At 49.8% G+C, this 15,717-nt stretch overlaps 6 protein-coding genes across 6 annotated transcripts; all 6 read right to left on the reverse strand.

Moving 5' to 3' along the window:
• Positions 1-187: 187 nt before the first annotated feature.
• On the reverse strand, positions 188-1,871 carry N7537_005495 (MFS transporter; the record flags this gene model as incomplete). Its single annotated transcript, XM_056896552.1, has 3 exons — positions 188-1,155; positions 1,209-1,703; positions 1,757-1,871. 3 exons carry the CDS (start codon positions 1,869-1,871, stop codon positions 188-190), a joined length of 1,578 nt encoding a protein of 525 aa, XP_056752337.1.
• A 539-nt stretch (positions 1,872-2,410) lies between these two features.
• On the reverse strand, positions 2,411-5,785 carry N7537_005496 (putative protein kinase; the record flags this gene model as incomplete). Its single annotated transcript, XM_056896553.1, has 4 exons — positions 2,411-2,597; positions 2,652-3,244; positions 3,318-4,566; positions 4,629-5,785. The coding sequence occupies 4 exons, from the start codon at positions 5,783-5,785 to the stop codon at positions 2,411-2,413; spliced, it is 3,186 nt and encodes a 1,061-aa protein (XP_056752338.1).
• A 2,356-nt stretch (positions 5,786-8,141) lies between these two features.
• On the reverse strand, positions 8,142-10,435 carry N7537_005497 (uncharacterized protein; the record flags this gene model as incomplete). The annotated part of the gene is made up of 2 exons (XM_056896554.1): positions 8,142-10,285; positions 10,336-10,435. The coding sequence occupies 2 exons, from the start codon at positions 10,433-10,435 to the stop codon at positions 8,142-8,144; spliced, it is 2,244 nt and encodes a 747-aa protein (XP_056752339.1).
• An 833-nt stretch (positions 10,436-11,268) lies between these two features.
• On the reverse strand, positions 11,269-11,583 carry N7537_005498 (uncharacterized protein; the record flags this gene model as incomplete). The annotated part of the gene is made up of 2 exons (XM_056896555.1): positions 11,269-11,454; positions 11,566-11,583. The coding sequence occupies 2 exons, from the start codon at positions 11,581-11,583 to the stop codon at positions 11,269-11,271; spliced, it is 204 nt and encodes a 67-aa protein (XP_056752340.1).
• A 248-nt stretch (positions 11,584-11,831) lies between these two features.
• On the reverse strand, positions 11,832-13,047 carry N7537_005499 (GTP cyclohydrolase I; the record flags this gene model as incomplete). Its single annotated transcript, XM_056896556.1, has 4 exons — positions 11,832-12,134; positions 12,191-12,495; positions 12,563-12,696; positions 12,755-13,047. The coding sequence occupies 4 exons, from the start codon at positions 13,045-13,047 to the stop codon at positions 11,832-11,834; spliced, it is 1,035 nt and encodes a 344-aa protein (XP_056752341.1).
• Positions 13,048-13,779: 732 nt separating this feature from the next.
• On the reverse strand, positions 13,780-15,416 carry N7537_005500 (WD repeat RBAP46/RBAP48/MSI1 family protein; the record flags this gene model as incomplete). The annotated part of the gene is made up of 6 exons (XM_056896557.1): positions 13,780-13,954; positions 14,018-14,503; positions 14,567-15,028; positions 15,084-15,189; positions 15,259-15,336; positions 15,392-15,416. 6 exons carry the CDS (start codon positions 15,414-15,416, stop codon positions 13,780-13,782), a joined length of 1,332 nt encoding a protein of 443 aa, XP_056752342.1.
• Between the last annotated feature and the right edge of the window lie 301 nt (positions 15,417-15,717).

Here is a 15,717-nt window from a genome sequence, read left to right on the forward strand (position 1 = left end):
TAGGGATTTCGATACCCAGTCTTGCCTACATCACATCTCATTCTCGTTGGATCTTAATTCATCTTACTGGCTACATCCATGTGCTCCATCGGGCTTAGCTCCTAAGTAATGTTGAGAAGTACTGCGTAAATTTGCGAGGACAATCGAAGGTATTCCAAAGTGTTATTTGGAAGGAAAAAAGTATTAATTATACACGGATAGCATCAGATGATACAAGCTGCGAGTTCGTGCGGCTAACTGGCCTCTCTGCGTACCGGCTTCTCCGTCTCAACTGAACACCGTAGCTCTTAAAGAGTAATGGCATAGGGACCAGTAATATTGACGCGCAACCTAGGATGGTCATCGTCCAATGGACACCGATTCCTTCGTACATAGGACGGGATGCCATGACCATACCACCTGCGACCAGGTATCGCAACATCGTAATGCTTGCTAATGCACTGGCAGAGTGCTTCCCGTAGCTATCAATGATGTATTCGTAGCAACTAATATAGATAAAAATTAAAACGATACCAAAAAGTCCGCAAGCAGAAAGGCCGGACCACATCGACACGGTAGTATAATTGGTCCATCCCAGCCAAAATAGCGAAATTGGGAGGAAAGGGCTGGCAATGATCGCTGGCCAAAGACGGAACTCGGGAGGCACCGTGGCGCCATGCTGGTATTTGGTCTTCTGGCGGGCGCATATGTAAAGCCAAGGCGCAGCAAATGAGGCGACTGTGGCACCTACTGCGATGGCGGCGAAACATGATCCTGTTTGTCCTGTGGACATACCATACGTTTGTGTGAAGATGTAGTCAAATCCGGATAAAAAGGTAAACAAAATGGAGTATAAGAGGATCAGATAGCATCCAAGCACCGCAATCACCGGCTCTGTTGCGAAAAATATTGCAGGGAGTGGGAGAATATCTTTCACCCGTCCAAAGAAAGAGGAGCTTGCGGAGTGGTCAGATGCGTAACGTGTATCTCCAGTGTAGTGTCGCAATTGCCTCGATTTCCAGTCTAGTAATATTGGCAAATATGTTTCAGGGAGAAGGAGAAGTGCTATAACCCATGCTACGGCTGATATGATGAGAGAAATAAACTCTGTCCATCTCCAGCCTAGGCTTGGGTTAGAAACAACCCACCCGCCTACTATCGGGCCAACTGTCGGGCCTAACCCCCAGTTATGTCAGTATTTTATGGGGTTGTTAATTCTGCGTACTTACCAACAATATTCGCCCAAGCAATGACAGGAAAAACAAAGGTGCGTTTGACTGGTCGGAATTGATCACGGACACTAGATCCGTTTATTGATAGGGTCGCGCTAGAAAAGAAACCAACGAAATATCGACATATAACCTGACCGGAAAATGTGGGAGTAAGCCCGGAACCGAGAAGGAAGAGAAGATAAATAAAGGTCGACACCAGGTACGTTGGGTTTCTTCCAATAGATTCAGATACCGGCCCTGCAAATAGCGATCCCGAACCAATGCCAAATAAGTACATTGCCGTTGAGAGGTTCTCAGCGACTTGAGATACGCCGAACTCTCGGCTCGCCTGCTTGTTGGCCGAAGAATCGGCAGAGCCTGCCCATGCTTGGGTAAATATCAAAAGTGATAAGATTGCAATGTTTTTGGATCTCGATGGCAATGTCCAATTTTGCGGATTTATAGGATCGCCATCGCCCGATGTTCTCACCCAGATGCGATCATTGTCGGCATCTGCGATAGAGCCTTAGCAATCCTCCTTTCCCCCAACTTTGAATATCACCCACCTAGCTGTTCAAATCCAAGGTCGTCTCTGGGGCTATACAGGGCGATAACTTGCTCTTCTCTGCTTTCGAGGGCGACAATCCTTCTAATCTGCCGGTTTTGGATAAGCGCCCACATATAGGATGGGACGGTTTAAGTAAAGTTGAAGTTAGAATGAGTTGGTACGAGGCCTTGTCACCCCGAGGCCCAGGTGCTTAGTAACGAAGATTGGCCACCTGGGCCCGATCCATGGATCGCCGGTTAACATCTGGATTCTCCGCACCGCAGGCGCTGAACTTTGTGCTGAGCAGGTGATGGATCATGTAATACTACAGGACGTCCACGGGGGCTCAATTTTAGCGAAGCAAAAAGCAAAAAGCGGCAAGGGGTGAACGCTAGAATCCGGTCTGTATGCTTTTGTAGGCCGGAAGAAAAGTCACATATACATCAGTCCATACATCAGTCCATTATAATTGACCATGCAATAATAACTTTGATCTAAATTTTCTTTGATCAATGGGCAATATGTGACAAGAGACGACCCCGGAAGAACCCCAAATACCTAGGGTAGTGAATCTCGTGAAAAGTAAATGCAAACCATTCCACCAACCATGTCCGATGCAATAAGACAGCAAAAAATAATAATGATAATAAACTAACTTGCCAATCAAGAGTCATCACTGTGCAGAGACACGATCACTTGAATCTTGCTTGGTTCGTTTGGAATCCCGATCGCTGCTAGGCACCGATGCATCGGCCTTACGCTTGTCGCGGTCCTTTTGGTTTTGGTACTCGACGCGCCGAGCTTCCTTGCGAAGCGCCTTGGATTCAAACTCATGCCAGTCTCCTTCGACGTGTTCCAATCTGCAGACAAAGGTTAGAAGGGATAGCATACAGAAGGGAGCGGGGAAAATGTACTCAATGGGTGGGTGAGGAGCTGGTTCTTCCGATACGAAGTATGGATGTTTGAGAACGTCCTCGGCGCTCGGCCGCTGTGAGGGATCGTAGCGGAAGATCGAGGATATAAGATCCATCGCACCAGACGTCAGCACATCACGGTATACGTTCTCGAAAACACGCTTCCTTCGTTCCGTTGGCCGCATCAGGTGGAACCAGGGCATTTCCACAAGGTCCGGCCATTCAGACTTGGTAGGAGTACCCAAAGCATTGTAGATCTTATCCATCTGACTCAATTCACCACCTTCACCGGGGAAAACAGCCTTTTTGGTGAACATCTCCATGCAGACGCAGGCAGCGCTCCATACGTCCACCGCGGGGCCATATCGGGTTTCACCCAAGAGGAGTTCCGGAGGTCGGTACCAGATGGTGATGACTCGGTTGGTGTAGTCAAGCTGACGACTTTTGGAGAAGAACCGGGCTAGGCCAAAATCGGCAAACTTTAACAATCCACGATTGCTGATCAATATGTTGGCTGCTTTGATATCACGATGTAGAACTCCTCGATGGTGAAGGTAATTGAGACCTTCGAACATTTGCTTCGCCAGATCCTTCTTGTGAGAGAGAGTGAGAGAAAGTGGGATGATTGATCAGACCAGTCAGATCGTGAGAAAGGTATTCAAAGACCATGAAACATTCGTTCTTTTCAACCATGACCTCCAAAAGGCTGACAACATTATGGTTTCGGAGATGCTGAAGCAGCTTGATCTCTCGAACAGCTGTAACAGGGAAGCCATCCTTCTCACCTTCCATTCGGATCTTCTTGAGCGCAACTTTACGCTGGGTATAGACGTGGATTCCCTTGAACACCTTTCCATATGTTCCAGCACCGATCACAGACTCATTTCCCGGCTTTCGGTAGTACACAGATTCGGCATTAGCGAACTCATCGGGAAGCGTGGGGCGCGGTTTAGGGCGAGTAAGAATCCGCTTCTCCTTGGGCGGTGGTGGCTCTCTCGGTGGTTCCGGAGAAGGTTCACGGCGGCGATCTTGCCAGGCAAGGGGCCTATCCGAGGGCCGTTCTCCTTGTCGTCGATCACGACGTTGATCGAACCGACGGTCGTCTCTGCGATCCCGTGGATCACGGAATTCTCGTGGCTCGCGGAAATCTCTGCGGTCTCTATCCCGATTTCGTCCACCACGGTCCCGGTCACGGCGATCACCCCTCGGATCTGGTTTGAATTTGGGCAATGGCCCATTGGTAAACCGATTGCGAGGTTGTTGGGGTGGCTCTGGTGCACGAGGGGCCGGCTCGCGGACCTGCTGCATCCTCTGGGCAAGGTCCGGTACTGGCTTTGGAGCGGGGGAAGGTGCAGCCTTTGACTTGAAAGCAAAGCTGAATTTCCCGCCCTTGTTTGCAGGCGTGGGTTCATTGGACTCTTGGGTCGGGGGCGGCATGGACTGGGCATTTCCGCCAGAGGGTTGGGGTTGTGTCTTGTTCTCCTCTTCATCTCTACTGGAGGGCCGGGCATAATTATTACTTTCGCCAGCTAGGGGCGATTGCATGTCATTGTGAGAGGAGTGTGGTCGATTGGGAGTTTGTGACCCATGACTGTGTGCCGGGTGAGGGCTATGTTGTCCCCCACGGCCTCGTGATCCCGATGCGGTCCATTGTAAGTTGTTGAAATTTCCCCTCGCGCCGCGTTGTGAAGGTCCATTGTGATATGAATGAGGACCAGAGCCAGAAAATCGCCGATCGGGACCCTGGTTTGAAAAGTTTCCTCGGTGACCGCCACCAGAGTGGCCACCCCGGTGAGGAAGCCCGCCGTACGGAGACTGAGGGTGATGATTTTTAGGGCCGTTAAATTGACCTTGGTTGTGATAGTAGTTTCCATTTTGCGATGAATAGTCATCATTTCGGTAAGGAGAGGCGTGGCTGAAAGAGTGTTAGTATAATTCACAATGTAACATGTAAAGTGAAAGCAATAGAAAACTCACCCAGTTCCAGAATATGGAGGCGGACCAGACCACCCTCCTCGTCCTGCAGAATAAGGTGATGGCGGTTGCGGCGAACCGTGGTATGAGCCTGTTGATGCTGCGTTTTGAGGGTTTGCATAGGGTCGGGTATCAAGTTGTGGTCGGGACGACCGACGGCGAGGTTGATTGTCAGAGCGCATGGCATGCATTGGCAACTCATCTCGCACGGGATTAGAGTGTTCTCCGGGAGGACCGAAGTTATCAGAGTCAAAGCTCGGAATCGGGCGCGGTGGAGATGGAGACCGAGCAGTACTGTCCACAACAGACTGGATTGGTCGAGATTCGTTCATAGCCGAATCACGCCTTGACCTGCGAGACGATGCTGAATATCTCGAGGTTGCAGATCGTACAGAGTGCCGTGAGTTTGACCGATAGTGAGATCCGTGGTCGCTATAGTTATCATCACCAGGGGTACGAGACCTTCGATCGGGCGATGGGTGAAACCCTCGTTCATGAACCGGTGATCTAGATCTTCCTAGACGTGGGATATCTGGACGGCGACGATCTTTTCCACGACGGTCCCTGCCCCGTCGTGGTGACCTTCGTCTCGGAGCACCACGACCTTGGTTGCGGCCTCCTCGTTTCTTGAATGTAGGGCTTCGATCCCGGATATCCCAGTTATCGGAGTAATTTGGACGCTGTGGAGGGAGAGGGCCACGACCGCCACGCGGTGAGGGGCTTCGAGTCCTTTGCCGTTTCTGTGGAGGTCCGGTTGATAACTCGTCCCTTCGAAGACCGGGGGCTTCTCTGTCGAAAGGTCCGAAGTTGTGGGTGTTCCAGTCACCGGCCGATGACCCCGGTTGGGTTGAATCTAGTCGACGGCTGTTGTGAAAGTTTCGAGGTGGAGGAGAGCCTCGAGGAGGAGATCGATCCGGAGCGAAATCACCTAGGTCGTGAGAAGAGTCAGGGCCAAAGCGGGACGCGCGTGGTGGCGACCGCCCCGGGCGATCGAAATTGCGGTTATTGGGCCGATATGGACGGCCTCGGTCACGACCTCTGTTTCTCCCTCGATCACGGCCTGACCCTCGGCCCCTCCGTCTCTCCCTGTCTCGGGGATCACGGTCCGGGTCAGCGCTCCACTGGTCTCTCAACACCGGACTCGTACGGGACGCAGCCATGTAAACGTCGCCAACGGCATCTGGTTCAATAAGGAGAAGTAGAAAATGTCAGCGAGGCCGGTCCTTGGAAGTGGCCTTGAACTGAAGATAATGATGAGAAAGCGCAGTGAACGATGGCATCCAAGCGTGTCGGCGATCGCAGGCGGAAGTCTTTCGGGTTTGGGGGACCCGGAACGATAGTTCTTCCAGATTCCGAACTGTTCACACTATCAAGCGTTGGTGAACAAGAACATAAGCAAGGGGAAAGTTGAATGGGGCATACGCACCAATTCAGTTTTATCAAATACGGCGTGTCACCCTTCCACTTAAAGAAAGAACACTACTTAGCCGTGGAAGGTGGGCTTTCCCAAGGTTGGAGACCTCGGGGTTGCTGACTGATCCGCGTTGCGGCTCTACAACTTGATTCGACGCATGGATGCTGGAAGGTTGGCGTGCAGCTATCGAAGACAAGTGCAACCTGTACTTCTGCTTGGCTCCTCCGAGTTTCTTTTTGAGTACCGAATTTGTCGAGTCTGTGTCTGCTCAGCACATGACGAGCTGATCAGTGGTGCCCATGTGTGGGAGAAACTGACATGCTAGCTAGGCTAGCATTTTGTCTCCTTGGTGCTCGCCCTGCCCTGCCTTTTTGTACAGCAGTTGCCTGTTTTTGGCAAAGGCACATTGAGACCGTGTTGGCTTGTCCCACGAATGAAACTATCTACGTATTGCACAAGGCCAGATGGGCCAACATTCCCAAGGCAGCATTGTGAACATGACAATCCCCGTTGGATTATCAGGTCACACCATAAAATCAATGGCTGGAGTCTCTTATCATTCTTTCCCCCATGGTCATGGAGCTGTTGGTCAATTCGGAGGGCCGATTCAACACGCTGTGAGTCTTTGTTGCAAACAACTTTGATGATCAGTATCACAGCCAGCCAGTCAGTTTTTCGATGTCTTGTAAGTTGTAGATTAGTCAGTTGTCGAGGTTCGGGTCATCCTCCAGGAAAATAGTGTGTGATGAAATGAAGCTTTGTCGTGATTTACAGCAGACAGACTGATGGTTGACTATCTGGGGGACAAATACCACCGGGGGAGAGATGAAACATGGGCGGAAATCCTGATTGCAACGTCGTTTTAAGCCGAAATTTGCGAGTCCAGTGTCCTTATGGCTGTGCCCCACTAGGGTGCGAATTCATGTTGGTGATATCCAAGTGTCTAGGTCGGTTGACTAGACAAAAGGCTGGCGGCAATGGTGGAGAGCATATCGAATGAGGGGTCATGTACGAGTCGGTCAAGGCAAGAAGAGCCTAAAAACAATGATAGTTCCACCTCAGTCCAGTATAATCCAGTAGAAAATCCAGTAGAATGAGTAAGTCCTCTTCCCCCCTCCCCCACGCCCCCAAAGGTGCGGCATGTCGGTGAAATGCTAGAGACTAGGCCCTGCACTCAGCCAACCCCACCTCCCATATTAAATAGCGAGATCAATTCCAGGACCAGAACTTGACAGTTTTTAATCTAACAGAAAGCAACATCTCATGATATGGATGTGGTTGCAGGGAACTCAGGGTCGTGGTCTGAAAGTCAGCCCGAGATTGAGCGGGATGTGCTGGAACACAACCCCCGGCCATTCTCACCCGACAGAAAAAAGGGGACATTCCCCAGAAAATCCTGAGGGTTAGATCCAACAAAAGACATTATTGCAGTATGGTCAAAAGGACAAGCGCCATGCCAAATCGGCGAGGAACTAAGAAAGTAAAGAGGTAGGTTGATGTCATGGGCAGGTCGAAGTTGTGCCGGAATTGGGCGTGGGGTCACATGTGGGTCACGTGACGTCATGTTGTTTATGTACTTTCGTGACCTTTTTCGATAACGGAGAGATTTTACATACAGAGTTATACTAACAATACCCCCAGGTCCTAGATATAACTGTTATTTATATTAGATATCCGTTCTGAGCTCATGAAGCCAAGTACTCCACCTAGGACTCCTTTGATAAGGAAACGCTAGCGACAGGCGAGGACAGCTGTGACATGCCGTGGTACATTGATCGGGGACGAATATATATTCTATTGCATAGGCGAGCAATTCAGAACATGGGGCCCTACATCTAATACAAGAGTGCCAGGACGTATCAGTACATAGGCACAAAAATATGTTTCTACATGCTATATAGTAGTAGATTTAGGACGTAAAACAACTGATACTTAAACAAGTTTATTCAGTAATACTCTACAATATACTCCATCTTCTTTTTCAAAGATTGACAATCTCACCACTCGCACAACTGTTTCAAGATCGCCCGCAAATCACTTGATGCTTACGTGGGTAAGCAACATTGCCTTCGGTGAATACTCATACAGACATTGACGTATCCTTAGATCAACCCTCTGAAGGAGGGTTGATCGCCGGCAGCCTTAACCTCCTCAGAAAAGCGGCCCACCACGAGTGAATCATCTGTTCCATCGATGGTAAAACGACGCAGACGAGGCGCCCCGGGCTCATCAGGATCCTCGGGCTCCGACAAGGTGATCGCGTGATGCACAACCCCATTGCCATTGGGGGTATGGGGAGGAGGAACATTACCGGTCTCTGTCCCTTCGTTCGACAGAGGAGAGATAGTTGAAGAGTCTCGGTCCTGCGAAGGGCCCCGAGACACCCCAACACCATGGACTTCTTGAGAACCGATGGAATCAGCATCAGTACGGTTTTGCACAGTCTGGGGCAAGCTGGCTTGCGACTGCGACTGGAGGGCAACGGCGGAAGTTTGGCTGTTCTCATTGGAGCTGAACGCAGATGTGCTTGGTCTTTCTGGATTCGAATCTGGTCCAGAAAGTGAGGGTAAATTAGTAGGTTCATGTAGCCTAAGAGGTTGGAAGAAGGCCACCATACGCGGATCCGCGGTCTGACTTTCTGCAACATCCTGATTTGGATCTCCCGAACTTTGTTCTGGTGTATAAGTTGGGTCTGAAACAACAGTGGGGTCTGCTAAAACAGGAGCAGCTGGCAAGTGTGAAGAAACTGGCGGGTTTGTGGTAGCCGGCATATTTGAGGTAACCGACGAGTTGAGAGAACTAGCTGAGCTTAGATCAACCGGGATCGTTTGAGGAGCCGACGCGTTTGGGGCAACCGAAGAATTTAGCGTACTAGCGGAGCTTGGATCAGCTGTGAGGGCTGGAGGGTCCGGCGGGGTTAGAGCAGCTAGCGATGTTGCTCCAGCTGGCAAATGAGAAGCAACTGGCTGGTTTGTGGTGGGGTTTGAGGCCACCGACAAGTTTAGAGTACTCGCTGGGTTTGGAGCAGTCGCGATATTTGGTCCAGTGGGTAGACCCGAAGCATCGGGTGCATTGGATGAAACAGACGCAGTGGGTGCGTTGGAACTTGGGCGCCGCGGCAGCCAAGGAAGGACGGGCAGAGGAAGCATGACACCCTCAAAGGAGGCAGGCTCAATTCTTATGATATGGGCACCGCTCTCATTCAAAATCATGTAGGGAGGGGTTCGGTGCCGCCTTCCGCGTGGGACTGACATGGGCTCAATATCCTCAGGACGAACACCGGCAATAAGCTGCTGCCGGATAAGCCATGCTTGGATAATGCGTTCTGGAGCATAAGGGGTGGCATTCTCGGGAAACGGAGCTGGGTCGAATGGAAATCTGTAAGGGTTTCCCCAGTCGGTATACCCGCGTGGCTCAGGTGCTGGTATAGCAGGAGGTGGCATGGGGTTTGGAGCAGCAGAGGATTCGCCCCGAGTCACTGCAGGGTAAGGGGAAGGAGGCCTATGGTGATGGGCATGGTCCCTAGCGGCAGTGTCCATGGGATCAGGTGTCTCAAAATGGACATGTGGAATCGGCCCAGATGATTCGGCTGCAGTGGGATATTGGGTTCCATGTTGCTCACGTACGCCCATCCCGGATGGCTGTAACACATGCTCGGTACCAGCATGGTACGAGGGTTGGTTGAATTCGTTGGTAAATTGCGAATTTCCTTGATAGGACTCATTAAGTATCCGAGAAGCTTCATCCTCGGACTCGTCTAGCATGCGATAATCCCCGTCCTGTGATTCATTAATCATGCGAGAGGCTTCATCGTGGGACTCATTGATCATGTGAGAAGCATGGGGTTGTTGAGAATTAACCGTCTGAGAAGCTTGATCCTGAGACTGGTTGGGCCCAAAAACAGCTTGGTGCCAGGCTTCAACTTCCCTGCGCGCATTTACTCTAGTGGTTTCATTGAGCCTTCGTAATCTCTCAAGATAGACGAAGAAGTCGGGGTGCACACGCGGTTCAGAAGTTTCGGAAGAGCCAGAGTTGGGGTCAACTGCCAGGTGCGCTTGGAGAATGTCAAGGGTTGTCTGAGAGGGAAACCATGAGGATCCAGACCCGGCAGTATTATTAGTACTAGTGGGCTCATTGGAAAAGTCGGGGGTATCGTCGTCAGAAGAGAGACTCGGGGAGCGATGAAAGGCTGGATCTTGAGTGTGGTCCCCCATTGTATTGAAACGGATTCTTGGTTTCCTCAACTCTATGTCAAGTAAGTCTTGTGCTTGATTTAATTAGACATGTTTAACATACCTGTAGTGCTCAATGTTGTCAGGGCGGACTTTTCAGGTGCAGGGTATTCGACAGGTTTGAACGCGAGATCCCTTTTGTTTTGCGAACAGATTAGTGTCATATCTCATAGCAACCAAATAAGGGTACATAGATCAGATCAGAAAGAGTATCACATCATATTTTCTTTGAAGAAAATCCGGAATATGCATAGACGGCTGGTGTTGTATATAGCACACATAAAGGAACCAGGATCAACACCCACGAGACTTACAGAGATAGATAGCGTGGATGTCAGACTTTGGTGGCTGTGGGGTGGAGTGTGGTGCGTCGTGGTAAGAGAGAACAACAGGTAAGGATGGAGGTGGACGTGACTGGAAGATGCACAGGCACGTCAAATGTAGCAAAAGAAGCACAAAGAAGGTTAAGTAGAGACAATCAATACAATCAATAGATTGCAGGAAGAACTGAAGATGAATAGAGTAAGTTTCCGGATGATGGAGAGTTTGAGAGTCGGATAGAGAGTTGGATAGTAGAGAGATGAGACAGGAATGAAGAGTTTGTTAGAGGACGGATTCAAAAGAGAAAAACAATTCCAGGTTTGTGTACGTGTAGGAGGACATCGTCACATGGAACGATTAGTCGTTAGAAGGGTGGTTGCCCAGGTATCATTCACCGCTGACGAGGTCCTGATGTGAGAAGTTTGAACGCCTCTGATGATACCTATCTTCAAGAGCATCAAGCACTCAGAGATCAAAGTACCTATCTATATGCCCACACCTGGACAGGTAGCAGGGTTCACCTAGTTACCCTTCATCAAACCCTTAGAAGACTTGAGTGGTCCTATAAAAGCCCTGAGACAGCCCAAATAGTTTTTATAGAAATCGGCTGCAGGACTCTAACTGAACGTCTATGCTGAACGTCGACACACCACTGCCAGAGCTTTGCTTTTTTGTTCTACATGAGGAAACAAGAAATCTGAACGAAATTGTACATTGATTCTAATACGTACATCGTATCTAAGTGGATAGCTCCCGGAAATCCTACTAGGATGCTCGTAAGCGGCATGAGATTAAGTGTTGAAACAGCCTTGCTGGTGCTATCTAGTGAGAGTAAGATCTCAATAGAATGCACAGCAAAGGCCTCTTGTGCGGTTGTGTTAGTATGGCAGGGCAAAGGGCGTAAGGGATAGTGAATGAGGGGATTTTAATTTCTTCCTCGGGTCCGTCATAGGTCGAGGAAGGGGATGTTCACCATTTCCCGCGAAGCCATCAGCTCTCCAACCAGGGTGTGAGCTTCGTGGACAAGGGAAGCATGGGAAGACACCAGGGCAAAGATTTGCCCGAGTATGTGCAGGAAAACCAAGATGAGAGAAGACAAGAGAAACACCAATCCACGCTTAACATGTAAAGTAAAAAGCAAGACCACCCAAAAACCTGTTGAAAGGTATCCGAAACTCCAAAAAAATCCGAAAAAATCAACAACCTGCGTTTAGGTTGGGCAGATGGGGAAATGGGGTATTATCTCCGGTTCAACAGAGTCAAGAACTCTTCGCGAGTCTTGGCGCTGGACCGCATACATCCCAGCATACAGCTGGTAGTGGTGGTGCTGCTAACCTTTTGCACACCACGCATAACCATGCAAAGGTGGGAAGATTCCATAACGACACCGACGCCGCGAGGCTGGAGGACCTCTGAAATGGCCAACGCAACTTGCTTGGTCAAACGCTCCTGGACCTGAAGCCTACGAGAGAACATCTCTGCCAGGCGAGCCAGTTTTGACAGACCAAGGACACGGCGGTCAGGAATGTATCCGATATGCATCTGTAAGTTGTTAGAATGATTGCCACCACGGTATCGTTATATGTAGCGATTCTTACCTTTCCGGTGAAGGGCACCATGTGGTGCTCGCACATCGAGAAGATATCGATATCCTTGACAATAACCAACTCATCGTGATCCTCGTGGAAGACAGCGTTGTTGACCAAGTCCCGAACATTCTCCTCATAGCCCTTGGTGAAATAGAGCATGGCTTTGGCATATCGCATGGGGGTCTCGAGAAGACCCTCTCTTTCCGGATCCTCGCCGATACATTCCAAGATTGTGCGGATAGCTCCGGACATCTTCTCAAGTCGTTGTTCGGTCTCCTCCGGCGTCGACTCCTTCCGCTGTCTGGTTCCCGGGCCTAGTGATCGTGGTTAGAGGAATACACCGATAGAGCGGTGTCCACCGATGGGGTTGGTATCACTAACAAGGCCAGCTGAGACCGTCAAAGTCGATAGGTGGGTTCAATGTGTAGGGGCTGGCAGGTCGGCTGACAGTGGATGAGGGCGTGAATGGGGCGGCCGCATCCCGGGGATCGCGGGGAGGGTCATTCAAGGTAGGACTACATCCCAGAGATTAGCAATGAAATGTAAAGTGCCATGATATCGTTGTATACATACCGCACTGGCGCCACACTGCGGATTGGCACAGTAGCACTGGAAACGGCCAGGGTGGGGGCGGCCCCAGTTTCCTCAGTATCGGCCTGGGTCTCAGTCTTGGTGTCGGTCTTGGTCTCAGGAGATTCAAATTCAATGGGAATTCGGGGTTCAAAAGAGGAGCGAATGGATGTACTCAGACTCTCGCGCTCACGAGAATCACGGCCACCTGTTGAACGGTGCAGCGGGGAGCTACCGTTCAGCATGTGGGACGGAATGGCTGAGGCCCTGGGGCTTGTAGGGGAACCGGAACCCATGATGGAGATTTATTTCAAGAGTGAAGTTGATAAAAAGTAGAATATGTCACCTTCCAAGATGATATATAAATAATAAATGAGGTGAGCATATAAATAAGTAAGACTCATTTTTTTTTTTAGCAAACGACACTAACTTTCTTCTGTCCCCCTCATCGCCCCCCACCAATCACCACCAATCACATCCCACCGGAATGATGACATGCTCCCCGCGGTCAGATAACAGACACCCGGCCCGGATAGCACATGCATGGATCTCCAGAGCTATATTGTACTATATGAATCTTGGACTGTATTAGAGTGTAGTACAGAACATATTCCTTGGTCTGTTCGTCACAGACCTCATATACTCTCGGCGTTAGCTTTATGTGGTGGAACGTGCGGGGATGCACTCACCCTGCAGTGAGAAACATCTTGAAATAGAGCAACTAATATTGTAGAAAATACATACTGACTTCACTAAGCGGTGCTGAAGTCTACAAGAATTATAGATGCTACGCGATAGTGAATATATCATGGCTTGGCTAGGTTGGCGACCTAATGACGTGTCCTGCTATATACAACATTTAGAGATATTAGGGTTGGTGGACAATATGACAACCATGTCGCTAGCAACAAGGGTTATAGATGAAATGGTATTTTTAATGATTACTCGCCATGGTCTTAATTCACCTATATCAAAGAAGCACCCATATGAAAAATGACTAGACGACTGCAAGTCCGGTAGGAATTGAATCATGCCTCAATTTCTTCTGTTGGGACATCCTCCAGATCCTTGCCCACAATTGCATCTGCTACCTTCCATACCTGCAGTAGATTGTCCTCGGCTGCGGAACAGAGAACCCACGGGTCACTTAGGTTCCAGCTGAAGTCTGAGATACGGTTCGTGTGTCCACCGTGCATAAACAGGCTAAGGATTAGGTCAGCCAATATTCCAACGCATTAAATGAAGCGGGAAAAAAAAGTCACTTACAGCTCTGGTGGTCCATCTTGAGCATCTTCGGGGGTTTGCTCCTCGCCTGCCCGGCTGAGATCCCAGAACATAATCTTGCGGTCGTAACTGGAACTTGCCAGCACCGACTCCTCAAATGGATGCCACGAGATAGATTGTACCGAATCAGTGTGGCCCTCCAGTGAGTGGAGCTTCGCTTTCAGGTTGCGGAGATCCCAGATACCGATAGTCTTGTCGGCGGAACCCGTGGCCAAAATCGTCTCGGAGGCCGGGTTGAAGGAAATTGAGTTGATGGCATCGCGGTGCTGACCTTCAGCCGAAGCAGCCGCACGAGTGGAATCATCGTGGCGGGTATCGAGGATTTGAAGCGTGATGTCATCGGAGACAGTTCCGATGAGAGAGGAGTGGAGAGGATGGTGTTGAACGTCGTTGACGATCGAGGAGTGGTGCGTGAAAGTACGGCTTGGCCGGACTGCCTTGTTACCCTTGGTGTATGTAGTAATGTCCCTGGTGAGCTTCATTAGACGCTAGTCACAGCAAATCCTGTGTTTTCAGGTTGCGCTCGCTTACCAAAGTCGAACAGTCTTATCCTCACTGCCCGTTGCGAGGTGACCTGCCACATGGGGGTTCCAGCTAAGTCCGAAGCCTTCAGCTTCATGACCTAGGAGCTCCATTTGAGGGTTCACTGTGCCGGTTGGCAAGCTGGGGTGCTTAGAGCGATCCCAGATCATCACCCGACCATCTGTGCACATTGTCGCAATGATATTCGGGTTCTGTGGCTGATACCGGGCCTTGTTGACCTCACCCTTGTGATCGATCTTTTGCACAATATTGAACTTGATTTCCATTTGTGCTTTCTTTGAACCCCCGCCATAGCCTCCAATCTCTCCTTTCTCTTCGTCATAGTCTTCCGGGTTTGGGACATTAGGGTTTGGGAGTTGCACCTGGGCAATCTGAAGGTAATTCTGCGCATCACCAGTGGTATGTGTGCCAATGAGGAGACGGTGGGTTGAGTAGGGCTTGTCTGGGACTCTGAAGATAGACTTGGTTAGGTTGATGATTGGACAAGTATGAGTTCGGGGCATACTCTTGCTTATCTGGAAGCCACTGAGTTGTAAGAGTTGGCCATTCTAATGCTGTGCTCAGGATCATATCATAGAGGAAGGGCGCATTCTTCTTCCATGTTTTGTACTCTGTTCTCAGTGAATGTGATTAGATATGACCGTAATTGGTAAAATTTGAGAGAGGTTGAGCAAAGCTACCTTCGTTGATCGCTTTCTCATCAGCATGTTCATGATCTTGATCCTGGTCCTGATCTTTCTCGTGCTCGTCACCAACACCTAGACGTTGGTTAGATTGAGATTTTAAGTAGTGCGCAAGGACATAAATGCTCACCAGCATCGTTTTCATAGGGATCCATGGTTTTAGGGTGGTGTAGACCGAGCAGTATATTGAGCTCACTAGACAACGGAACTCGAACCACTGAGAAAGAGTGTGTGAAGCAGACAGGTAGGTGGAGGAAAGCTACGCGCAACAGCGCGTTAATGAGCGCCGGGAGACCTGTAATGGCACTAGTCCTAATTGGTAGGCGGTAAGTGAGCTCCGTTGACTCTTCAATGTTCACATCGTGGGGACACCTGCTTCTTGCATCATAGACAACTGAAAAGCGTCAGTTTGGCGTTACTATATTTTTCTCTTGCTTGTTTTTTTTATGCCCATTT

This window comes from Penicillium hordei, assembly GCF_028827395.1.
Source record: "Penicillium hordei strain IBT 12815 chromosome Unknown utg000003l_segment0_segment0, whole genome shotgun sequence".
In the NCBI taxonomy this organism is placed as follows: domain Eukaryota; kingdom Fungi; phylum Ascomycota; class Eurotiomycetes; order Eurotiales; family Aspergillaceae; genus Penicillium; species Penicillium hordei.